Genomic DNA, 11,648 nt, shown 5'->3' with positions numbered 1-11,648 from the left:
AATATACTTTGGGAAAAATATACTTATATATATTTTATTTTCTGTTTAAAATTTGTGAAGCATGATACACCTTTTTAACTGATCATTTCTTCAGTGAAGGTTGGGCACTCCTTTTTAATTCAATGTATGATTCCTCCATATATGTAATGAGGATCTGACTGAGCTACTTTTTCATATCCAGTTAGGAAGTCTTCTGTAATGCGCTTGAATGACGGCTTGGCTCAGATGGTATCATTCTTGCTTCTGGCTAAGGTTGTAGGTTTAAATCCTCCTTCTGGATCTAAACACATAACTTAGGCTGACACTGAGCGACTGTGTTGTTGGAAGTACCGGAAGTACCATCCTTGACACCTTAGTTAAACCGAGACTCAGTCGCCTTGGTCAGATGGACATTAAGAGTCTTATGGCACTCAATAGAAGAATGAGGGTTGTCCTGGTAACCTGGTCAATATTGCCTCCTTCTGTCAACACCCCTAAAGGCAAGTTAATTGGTCATTCAACTCTTTTGTTGTGCTGCACAGAAAATGGACACTGCCAACGGAATCTTGTGGAGGCAATGGGGGTCTTGGCTGACAGCTGGAGAGCTGGTGAGACTGCACCCCCACCCACCATCGTTGCCTCTTTTCAGGAAGGCCCTGCTCATCTTATGTCACTCAGGCACTTAACAGGCCGTCAGTGGACCTTCCTGCAGAACCAAGGACCTTGGGGGCAAAAGTCCCACCCGCTGAGCATTGCTGGCTCAGCAGCTCCACCAGGGCTGAGGTTGGCTGCTGATACTACCCCCACCTAAGGCCTCAGACTGAGGAAAGACCCAGGCAGAGGTGCTCATGCGGTGCCTCATGCCCACTTATTTAAAAACTGTCTGGTGGAGCTAACAAAGAATGAGGCAACTTCAAGGGCTGTGGTTTTGCGATAGGAGGAATATACTTTGGGTATCTGTTCCTTGGTAACTGGAAAATTGGATGGGAAGATGTAATTGAAAGAGTGATTGGCATGGGACATCCACGAGCTGCCTAGAAATAAGGGCACTTGGGAGAGAAAGGATACATCAGATAAGGGAGAGCTTGCTGCCGTGGATCCATGTCGACTTTGGCCTAATACCCTGACTAGTCCAAGATGACCGAAAGCTAGAAGAGACTGCCACTGTCTGCAGCTGTGGAGTTCAACAGTCACTGCTTTATTCATCTCTTCATCTGATCTGGGACCAATAAACTGTTCTCACCTGTTATGGGTCATATGGTTTTCTGTCTACTTAGCTTATGTATTTTACCAAAACCATTACTTCTTAATAAACTTTTAAAAATTGTTTGTGACCTCAACTCCCTTTTTAGGGTAATCTGTGCCTTGTGGACCAAAAAACTAGGTGCTTGCTAGGCCATTGCAGTCAGCCACTCCTGCTGTTGGTCCTGGAGTCACATATAGGCCAAATGGGATAAGGACAACAGATTTACAACAATCCCATAGCTTCATTATCACCATTATATTTTAATTGCAGATTTTTCAACTGATTTGAAGTCATATCTAAGAATCAACAGTCCAGGCCTTGGTATCACTGGTTCAGTAATGGTACCACTTTACTGCTATCATCCTACAGACCTCATAGATTCCAAAGAGGAAATCTGTCAGAGCTATTAAAAATGTAGCATAATGCTATCATCATCGAGGCAGCTTTATTGTAAGCACTAATTTAGAAAATTGCTAACATAGTCTTAGCACTACATAGCACTCAGCCCGCAACACCTAGAAGATAATGAGGGATAAATACAGGATGAAGATTAAAAGAAAGGACTTGAATTTATCACACCCCTCAGGATGCTCCAAGATGTTTCACATTAAATTAACTCTTTTGAAGTGCAGTCTTGGTTCCATGAATGCATGCTATTAAGAATGAATAACGAGTGGTGTTCAGTTCTTGTCCAACTACTCGTTTTATTGGTGCCTTTGGTCTGAATAGCAAAATGCGGAAATAACTTCCTTATTTGTTCACTGACCTTTCCTTGTCATACATGTCAGTGGTAGCAAGAGATTTCTCAATAAATTTGGAGCAGGAACATTTTTCTTTATTCGTTCATGGGATGTGAGCATCTTTGGCAAGGCCAGCATTTATTGCCCATCCCTAATTCTCCTTGAGAAGTTGATGTTGAGCTGCCACTTTGAACCACTGCCATCTACTTGGTGTCCACTGAGCTGTTAGGGAGGGCGTTACAGGATTTTGACCCAGTGACGGTGAAAGAACAGTGATATAGCTCCAAGTCTGGATAGTGTGTTGGAGATGGTAGTACCATGATAATTTTATGGAACTAGTAATCCAGAGGCCCAGATGAATAATCCAGAGACAGGAGTTGAAACTCTGCCATTAACACTGTAGGAATTTAAATTCGATGAATCAATAAATTGGGAATAAAATGCTAGTCTCATTAATTATGATCATGGAACTAACAGATTTTATTCAAAATCTATCTGGTTCAGAAATACTCTTCAGGAGACAACATCTGCTATCCTTACCCAGTCTGCCTACATGTGACTTCATACTCAGAGCAATGTGGCTGACTCCCAACTACCTTTTGAAATGGCCTAGCAAGCCACTCAAGTCTACCAAAATGCTACAGAAAAATGTCAATTTAGGTTTCTTGATTCAGGAATTTTACTTATAATTTATTATTATGTGGCTGGCCATTTCCGAGGATAGTTAAGAGTCAACCACATTGCTGCGAGTACAAAATCCACATGTAGGCCAGACCGGGTAAGGATAGCAAATGTCCTCTCCTGAAGGGCATTAGTGAACCAGGTAGATTTTTACTAAAATCTGGTAGTTTCATGTCAGTTTTTAGATAAGTGGGTGTGAGGCACTGCGTGAGCAGCTCTGCCTGGGCCCCTCCTCAATCTGAGGCCTTAGGGTGGAGGTGGTACTGGCAGCAGCCCACCTTCTCCCTGGTGGAGCTGCTGAGCCAGCAGCACTGTTAAGTAATATACACAAAGGAACTGTGCCTATACCTCCCTCTTAATTCACTATCTATGTCCACCTGATTAGATGGCAAAGTGAATTTTGTTATAATCCCCAGCTGAGGTTACCCCCAGACAAGCCAGATCCCAAAGTGGAGCCCAGCCTGATAGATCCTAACTTTTATTTGTTTGTTTAGATACGCAGAGAGGGGCCACTGAACAGAGTCACCAGAGTCAGCTAATGAACTTTTAACAAAAGCATAAAACATTTATTAAACAAGATTAGATGACCTATATTACAATACTCCTTCACCCACAACTATACCATTTATGGATATATACAGATTTCTGATGATAACACAAGTTACAAAAGCTATCTTATACTCTAATGTTCACAGTAAGTACAGTCCATGTACACCAATTGGCAACCTGTGGTCAGCCACACCACATTCTGAAACCGAGTGACAGATGCCACCCCAGACAGATGTTATGGATCTCTCTCAACTGCCCCAGATGCTTGTTACACCATGGGTCAACCAGTCTCATTGAACTCCATCTTTCACACAAGGGTTTCCAATCTCCACTTTCCAAGAACCGCCCCCCCACCTTGGAATCTTCTCCCAAACCAATGCTTTCTTTCAGATGCCTTCTGCAAGGGTTCACCTCCAGGGTTTTGAACTCTCCTTCTGTTGTCCCTCTCCCCTGGGTCACCACATACATTCAAACTTTCTTCCATGCACTGTCTCCCACTAACTCAGCTGCCAACAGTACACTGCAGCTTCACATGCTCATAGCAAAGAGTTACAGACCTTCAGTTGTCTCTTTGGGCCTCCTGGCCTCTTGTAAGCTGTTCTCACTTTAAATCTGCTTTCTGCAGCTTTTGGCTCTTTAAATCTGAATCTTGGAGCCTTTCTCTCGGCCCCTCATTCTTAACTTCACTTAACAGGACCTTTTCCAGGTTCCTGTCCTTCCTTTGACTAGAAGGTCTTCTTGGGACTTTCTTCTGTTCCAGTCCCCTGGATTTTGGAGTATTTTCTTTGACTTTGGACTTGCTATCTGTCCCCTTTGCTCCAGTCTCTCCTGGCAGCTACTTTCAAAACCAACTGAGCTCAAACAGTTTCCAACTCAAAACTGCTGTTTCTAGTTTATTCTGTGTGTTTCTATAGGAGGGACCTGCTTCTCTAGACCCCCATTGCTTGGCAACAGTCCAGTTTCTCTGCTCTTGTTTAACTTAGCTCCAACAGTTATAAAACTCTCATTAGAGATGCAGGCCTCTTTTAAAGTAAAACTCAACTTAACTCTTTTTTAACCCACAAATACAGAAATACAAATCAAACTTAAACTTTAAAGCTAAAACTCCTTCCTAACACCTACAAATACAAATATAACTTACTTAAACTATCTCTGTTTCCTAACAATTTGCTCTGCAATTATTAAAAAGCTAAGAAGATTCCATGCATTCAATGGAATTCTTTCAGACAGGAAACCTAATTCCTAGATTTATATGAATTAGAATGACAATGTTTTTGGTAATAAGAATTACCATACAGAAAGAAAATTGAATATTGCATTTATTTACACACAGGTTTTGTGTATAAAGAGTGAAAGTATCTTAGGGATGCATTTATTTTAAGTATCATCTTTTGCTTGTGTCCTCTTGTACACTCGCTATCAGAATAAACCAACTCACGTGCAAAAAAGGTTATCTGTTTCTTCAGCCTCACCATATTCTCTACATACCTCTCTCAAATTTATGTTCCATGCTTCACAGCTGCAGTTCTGGATTTTAAAATAACACAATATACTTTTACAATGTAATATTTAAAGTTGACTGATCATAGTTCTCTGGGGTTTCTTTTATAATATAATTCTTAACAGTATGATAAATTAACAGAAAATGTAGCCTTTTCTGAGTTCTTAAAGTCAAGGCAACTAACGCTCATTTTAAAGAGCATATAACTGCTTCAGGACAAAAAGTTTATTGGATAAAGATGAAAAGATAACAAAAGCAAACAGACGTAGAAATGGCCTATTTAGAACCTACTAAACCTACTTCACTAAATGGATGTATTTGATGTCCTTATAGTTAGAACAAACACATTTAGAGCTTTGGTGAAGTAAGACCATAAACATTTTTGTGACTGCTAAATGAACATGAACACCAGTTCATAAAGTCAATAGCCTTACACATTGACATACATTTTATAAAGGTTATTTATGGAGGAGTGAAGTCATAACTGAATTGAAGTAAAAGTAATTGCATTCTCGTTCATAGGACTTTGTTTCTCTATAAATCTGTATGGCACATATACATATGGTTCAACAAGTCTAAGCTTGTATAAATATTTGGAAATATTTAATTGTGCAGTAGTACTTAGAAACATTTAAGTGACATTTCTGTTTGTTTTTTAAGTAATATCTAGACTGCAGGAATGAAATGGAAGTGTTTAAAAAAATGTAAAGTGTTTTTTTAGAACCATCTGTTCATGATGGATAGCGAGTGATGGAAGTATAATCATTTTCATAATATTTTTCTGGTTTAATGTGAAGTAGGTTTATGTGGGTGTTATGGCACTGCAGTTGGTAAAGGCTGATATTTAAAATCCCAGAGGGAAACTTTAAACAACTGTCATAACCTATATCTTCAATTGGTATGTTTGTGATGTAGCTCTAAATTCAGGAATGAGACCACCAGTTCTTGAGAGGTTTTTTTATATCAAATTAAATGAGACATTTATTAATTTACAACAATGCATTAAACACATACACATGGCTACAAATTACTACTGTCATAACTTTTAACAAATTCCCAAACAAATCTCCACTAAGGCAACTACAACCCATAGGCTTTACGCAGGCCCCAGGCAAAGCATTTTCACCTTACAAATTCAAAAATGAGGTTCCTTTCAATTTGGTTTCTTTGCAGACAGTCGTAGGCTTACAGTTGCTTTGATGTCACAAGCCTCTGCCCTGCAGACATAAACTCCCCCCAGGTTATACCCAGCACTTCTGTTTGAATGTAAATTTTCATTGTACCACCAGACCCTTTGAACTCCTTTCATATTACCAATTTTATTAATAATATAAACATTGCTTGGTGTCCCCTAGCTAGGTGTAAGATTTCACTCCCCTTCTTGAATGCTCCATTCAACAAAATGCAAATGTACTCTTTACCTTGCTGTTTACATCTCAAAACTACTATACATCAAAGCACCCAGACTAGCTGGCTTTAATCCAATTAAAACACACACGACACACCCACAGACTAACCCTCTATTTTAGCAAAATAATTTCCAATAACATTATATACATAATAGCTTCTTGACAGGGGCTAAGTATAGTTGGGTCTGTCTGTGTGGTTTAATTACATTTGTAGTCATGTAGACTGCAAACTTGGAATCATCAAAAAAATGGAGGTGCTTGAAATGCTAATGAGTAAACACGGATGCTGGCTTGGCCTGCAAGGTATGAAAGGAATTTATGTTTTAAGATAAATGAAGGGATTTTTGGATTTCAAAGGGATCTTAGTCTGTTTACAACTAGCAAAATAAGCAGGGCTAAGGAGTGAGTTTATTTTTTCCCAAAGGTTACTGAAAATATTGGCAACATGAAAGTTTTTATATTATGAGGAAGATACAGTTTCAAAGACATATGGAACAATAGAATTTACATATTAAAAAGAGAAAAATATATATAAATGAGAATGAAAGGCTATGTGGGAGAAGGCCATGTAAGATCCAGCAGGAGTGTGTGAAATAGCCATAATGAAGCCTCCAGCTATGTGTGCATAAGTCTGCTATATCATGAAACCAAAGTTGGGCAAAAGCCATTTGGAATTCCATGGTCAAGTGGATACTTTGTTAACTTACTGATTCTGTTTTAAATCTAAAATCCTTTTTGGATTGCTGCCTTAAAGCGAGTGGGTGAACTGGGATCAGGCTAATTAGGAATTTTAGGAGTTATTATCATAGTAAGTACTTGTAGTCTTATGCATGTGCTTGAAATCATTTATATTTTGTTAATAAATATTTTAATTTAATTTTTTAAATCGCTAAAGATCTTGGTGGACTTACTACTTCTAAATTCAGTGCACATGTCTCCTTGTAATAAATACAAATTGCAAAACCATTGTGATAGCACGACAAAGTTTCTCTTGTGGATTTGGTCCAGCTGGCACATATCATCTACCATGTCACAACAAGTGTTACAATCTGGTTAGGGACTGTTAACATTTAAAAAGAAATCCGAATACCTCATTTTAACCAGTAGAACTGTACCACAAGATTTCACTTTTATTTTTAAACAAAACAAACATTATTCCATAGAAAAGACTTAAACAAATCAAGCACTATTAACTTAACAGTTTGGCTTATAACTATATATGTCATGCACTCAGATTTAGTTCCTACTTCCAAGAGTTTTCTTATATAACACATCAATCTTAAAGTGATTTACTTCAGTAGGGATTATTCACAAATATGCCACTGTCCTTTGGAGGATTTTCCTTAACTCCAGCTATTCTCAGAGGTAAAACTTGCATTTACCCTCCCTTGACTGTGGAGGCCTTGGTCCTTTGTTCTGGTTACTTTTCCAATATTTCCAAGCTACTCTGCTGGTTACTTTCTTTTGCAATAAGACATTGTGAGGCTTATGTAGATTCTCCCACCAGCTTCAAACTAGGCAATCTTCCAGTTTTGTTCCTCACAAAATTCGAACTGAGATTAAGCCTCACCCGCCTTTGTCATGATGGAGTTAGTGTTTTACTCTACTTACAGTGCAGGTCTGTATAACTGTCATTTATTTTGGCTAACTTCTCTCAGTGAGCTGCAAAACACACAAGGTCCAAACAATGGAACTTAGCAACTAAAAACCTCTCCCAGCAAACACCCAGATAAATTAAACCAGAAAGCCTTCCTAAAGTCCACACCATGCCCATGATGACATAGCCTGTCTGGGCAAACCTCAAACCAGCCTTTAATTTAATTATCCCTCATTTACAATTTCTTTTATTTATCTTAAATAACTGGATTTTTACAATGTTTGAGGACTTACTGAATGCTTTTGAATTAATTTGGCTCTAAGTCCCATAAGAAAAACATCTCTCTGGACTGCACTTCTTTGCAAACAGTGCAGATGTCACATCTCCAGTTCTCGGGCTAAGTAAGCCCACCTACTGTTTTATGATCTTCACCTTTCTAGCTGCTAACCCCTTAAAGCAACATGATCCCAACATTTTAAGTGTAATAGACTCCAAGCTGCTTTAATTGCATTTATCCCATTTTTCTACTGTTAAAAACTTTAATTCCTAAATTGAAAAATTATATACTAAAACAAGTGAACCTCAAACTAGATTTTTGTAACAGTAGAATAAGGAAGTTGTTTACAATATTCCTTTGCTACTTCTGCAAGGATTTTGCTTTCACTAACTTTACAAGTACCCAGTGCAGCCATAAAGTGAGCTAATATCTTTACAAAAACTGAGTCAAGGACCAAGAGTTGCAGAAAGAAAGTCACTGATGCAGTGAGCATAGGCATGTTCCTATGATTGAAATACCTCTGGTTGTGGTAGCTTCTCCTCCCACCCCCATGCCATTTGTACATAGGCCTTAAATCCTGATATTGACCCTCCTAAGGATAGCTCCAGCCACCAATATATCAATATATTCAGTACAATTAACTGTTGTTGCTAATACCAAAAGTGTCTAAATGGTTTCCAACAAAAAATACTGAATTTTGTTTATTCTTTCATGCGATGTGAGCAGCACTGGCAATGTTTTGCAGTTTATGGCCATAGAAGGACTTGCAACCATCATCTTGATGTTGGCCTATGCATACATACTTGCAGCCAGGACTAGAGGAGTAAAAGCCCCATTTCCTTCCTCCCTAAATCAGGGTCACTGAAACTGATTGTAGCTCCCCCACTTGCACATCAACTAATTCAGTACAGACCTGGGATTGAGAGTGGAAAAGAGACCCTGGTCTCCATGGCTCAGCACTGAATAAATCTGCCACTTTTCATACGATTTAGAGGGAGTAATGACAATCTGTTCACCCCCACCCCCCCAACCTTGACAGCATTGTCCCTAATCGGTAACAATTAGAGAAAATACACAGCCAGTTGTACATCCTGTTGGGGGTAAGGAGATTGGGAATAGTGCGTGGAAAAGTTCTTAGAAGTGCACTTTGAATGTAGGACCTTTCACTGAGTGCTTTCCGCCCTTCCAATTTACGGGAGCGTCCTTCAACACCCATCAAAATACGATTCTGAAATAGGTACGTTTTGAAAGTTGGTATTTTTGTCGACCTTACAAATATTCATTATGGGGGGGGGGGGGGGGGGGGGGGCGTTGTTTAATGTGATGAAATATGACAGGATTGTGAAAGGATATATTTTTTTTCTCTCCCATCCCACAGACAATAAAAATGCTTGCAGCCTTTGTACAAGTGTAATGCACTCTGCTCCCAGGGTGTGGCAGAGGGTGTTTTTGTGTCCACCCCCCACCCCCTCCCCATTTAAACCCAATAGTAAGATGCGGCCCGGAGTCCAAGCAGAGACATTGTAGGTGGTCCTTACGCCGCTTCTTTAAACAGCCGCAGCTTCTGGTTACTGACAGATCCCAGCTTGAACCCAATCTCTCCACTGCCTGAAGTTTTGTTCTCTGTTTCCTGTTTCCGGTTGTTCCTTTAAGACGCCGCAGCCTCTCTGACTCCTTCGCCAGCCCTTAAAAAGTTGCAGAAATCCAGCCTCTCCCGGAGAAGGAAACTTTTTTTTGTTGTAATCCTCTTGCTGCAGGGATGACACCGGGTAAGGAAGCCGGCGCCTTCTCTGCCTTTCTGTGTCCCAGGCTCTGCTGAGTCATCCCCTTCCTTGTGTCTGTGTGTGTGTGTGTCTGTGTGTGTCTGTCTCTGTCTGTGTGTGTCTGTGTCTGGGTGTGTGTCTGTGTGTGTCTGTGTCTGTCTGTGTCTGGGTGTGTCTGTGTCTGTCTGTGTCTGTCTGGGTGTCTGCGTGTGTCTGTGTCTGTCTGCGTGTGTCTGTGTCTGTCTGTGTGTCTGTCTGTGTGTCTGTGTGTCTGTCTGTGTGTGTGTGTGTGTGTGTGTCTGTCTGTGTGTGTGTGTGTGTGTGTGTCTGTCTGTGTGTGTGTGTGTGTGTGTCTGTCTGTGTGTGTGTGTGTGCGTGCGTCTGTCTGTGTGTGTGCGTGCGTCTGTCTGTGTGTGTGTGTGTGTGCGTGCGTCTGTCTGTGTGTGCGTGCGTCTGTCTGTGTGTGCGTGCGCGCGTCTGTGTGTGCGTGCGCGCGTCTGTGTGTGTGTGCGCGCGTCTGTGTGTGTGCGCGTGCGTCTGTGTGTGTCTTTGCATGCGCGCGTCTGTCTCTGCGTCTGTCTCTGCGTCTGTCTCTGCGTCTGTCTCTGCGTCTGTCTCTGTGTGTGTCAGTCTGTGTGTGTCAGTCTGTGTGTGTGTGTGTCTGTGTGTTGGGGGAGGAGAGGGGGGTGGTGGTGGTATTTTGACTCCTGATGCAGCAGCTCTGCAAAGGTGCCTGTGTCAGTGGCAGCAGCTCCTGCCAATGCTGATCCAGCTCGCTCGGCTTCACACTGAATGCACACAGTGTGTGTGTGTGTGTGTGTGTGTGTGTGTGTGTGTGTGGTTTAATCTGTGATTGGAGTTTGTGCGGGAGCTCAGTGAATGCTGAGTCAGTGTTAAGGCCTGCAGGCAGTTAAGCATTTTTTTATTTAAGGGGATTAAAGATTCCCCCCCCCCTCCCCTCCCACCACCTCCTTTGTACTAAATTCCCCCAAAACACTGTTTGCTTTCTGAAGCTCACATTTTGTAAGGGGTGATGTTGTTTAACTCGGAGGAATAAGAATAGGGAACGAGTTTAACAAAGGGGGGGATGACACCCATTTAAGATCTGGGTAGCGTTTCTCAGATTGCCAGTTTTGTGCAGCACTGGCACTGCTGCTTGTGGCTGTGCCCCTTGTGAGTTGTGTGGGATACCCGCTGACAAACTGCTCTTTTCTGATCGGAGTACAGTACAGTGCAGGGGGCGAGGAACACTTTTTTCTTCATAATGCAGACCCGTCAAGCCAGATTGTGCAGTAAATAACGTCGAGGCCCAACATCAGTAAGTGCAGAATCGAGGAAGTTGCTGTCCACAGACCTCCTGAGTCTCCCAGAAGCTGTGCTGTAGCTGGTATCTATCCGGACTTGGACATTCAGATACATTGAAGCAGCAAGAGAGCTTGCTACGCTGACATGATAGATCTGAGCTTCCCAAAAGTTTGAAACAGTCACACTTTTAGCGAGAGCTTTTGCGGTTTCCTACTCTGCATCTCACAGACCTCCCCATGTGCTGTGGTCTGCTACACTATTGCACCTCAGGCCACTATAATGTGATGATGAGGGATGTGCCATTCCGGATTATACATGCGCATGACAATATAGTCCCTAATTCTTTAGAACTAATATAACAATATAACAGGTAACCCAGTACGTATGTGAGAAAAAGTTGAAGCCTCTCCATTCCAGTGTGAGCAAACATTTAATGATGTGGTAAGTCTTAATCATTGCCAAACAACTTCTCTTGGTTAAAAACAAAAAAACTGCGGATGCTGGAAATCCAAAACAAAAACAGAATTACCTGGCCGGACCTGCTGAGTTTTTCCAGGTAATTCTGTTTTTGTTTTGAACTTCTCTTGGTGCTGAAAATTAA

The 11,648-nt window shown here is 41.1% G+C and overlaps 1 protein-coding gene across 1 annotated transcript in view; it reads left to right on the top strand.

Moving 5' to 3' along the window:
- Window positions 1–9,391: 9,391 nt before the first annotated feature.
- blmh (bleomycin hydrolase) overlaps window positions 9,392–11,648 on the top strand; it is a 103,321-nt gene continuing 101,064 nt past the window's right edge. Inside the window, exon 1 of the mRNA XM_041198366.1 lies at window positions 9,392–9,748. Coding sequence (XP_041054300.1) covers window positions 9,739–9,748 — 10 coding nt within the window. The 5' untranslated portion in view covers window positions 9,392–9,738. The remainder of the gene's footprint in view (window positions 9,749–11,648) is intronic.

The sequence above is a fragment of the Carcharodon carcharias genome, chromosome 10 (assembly GCF_017639515.1).
Source record: "Carcharodon carcharias isolate sCarCar2 chromosome 10, sCarCar2.pri, whole genome shotgun sequence".
NCBI lineage: Eukaryota > Metazoa > Chordata > Chondrichthyes > Lamniformes > Lamnidae > Carcharodon > Carcharodon carcharias.
Note: the sequence above shows the minus strand (reverse complement) of the source record. Positions and strands in the feature narration are given on the sequence as shown.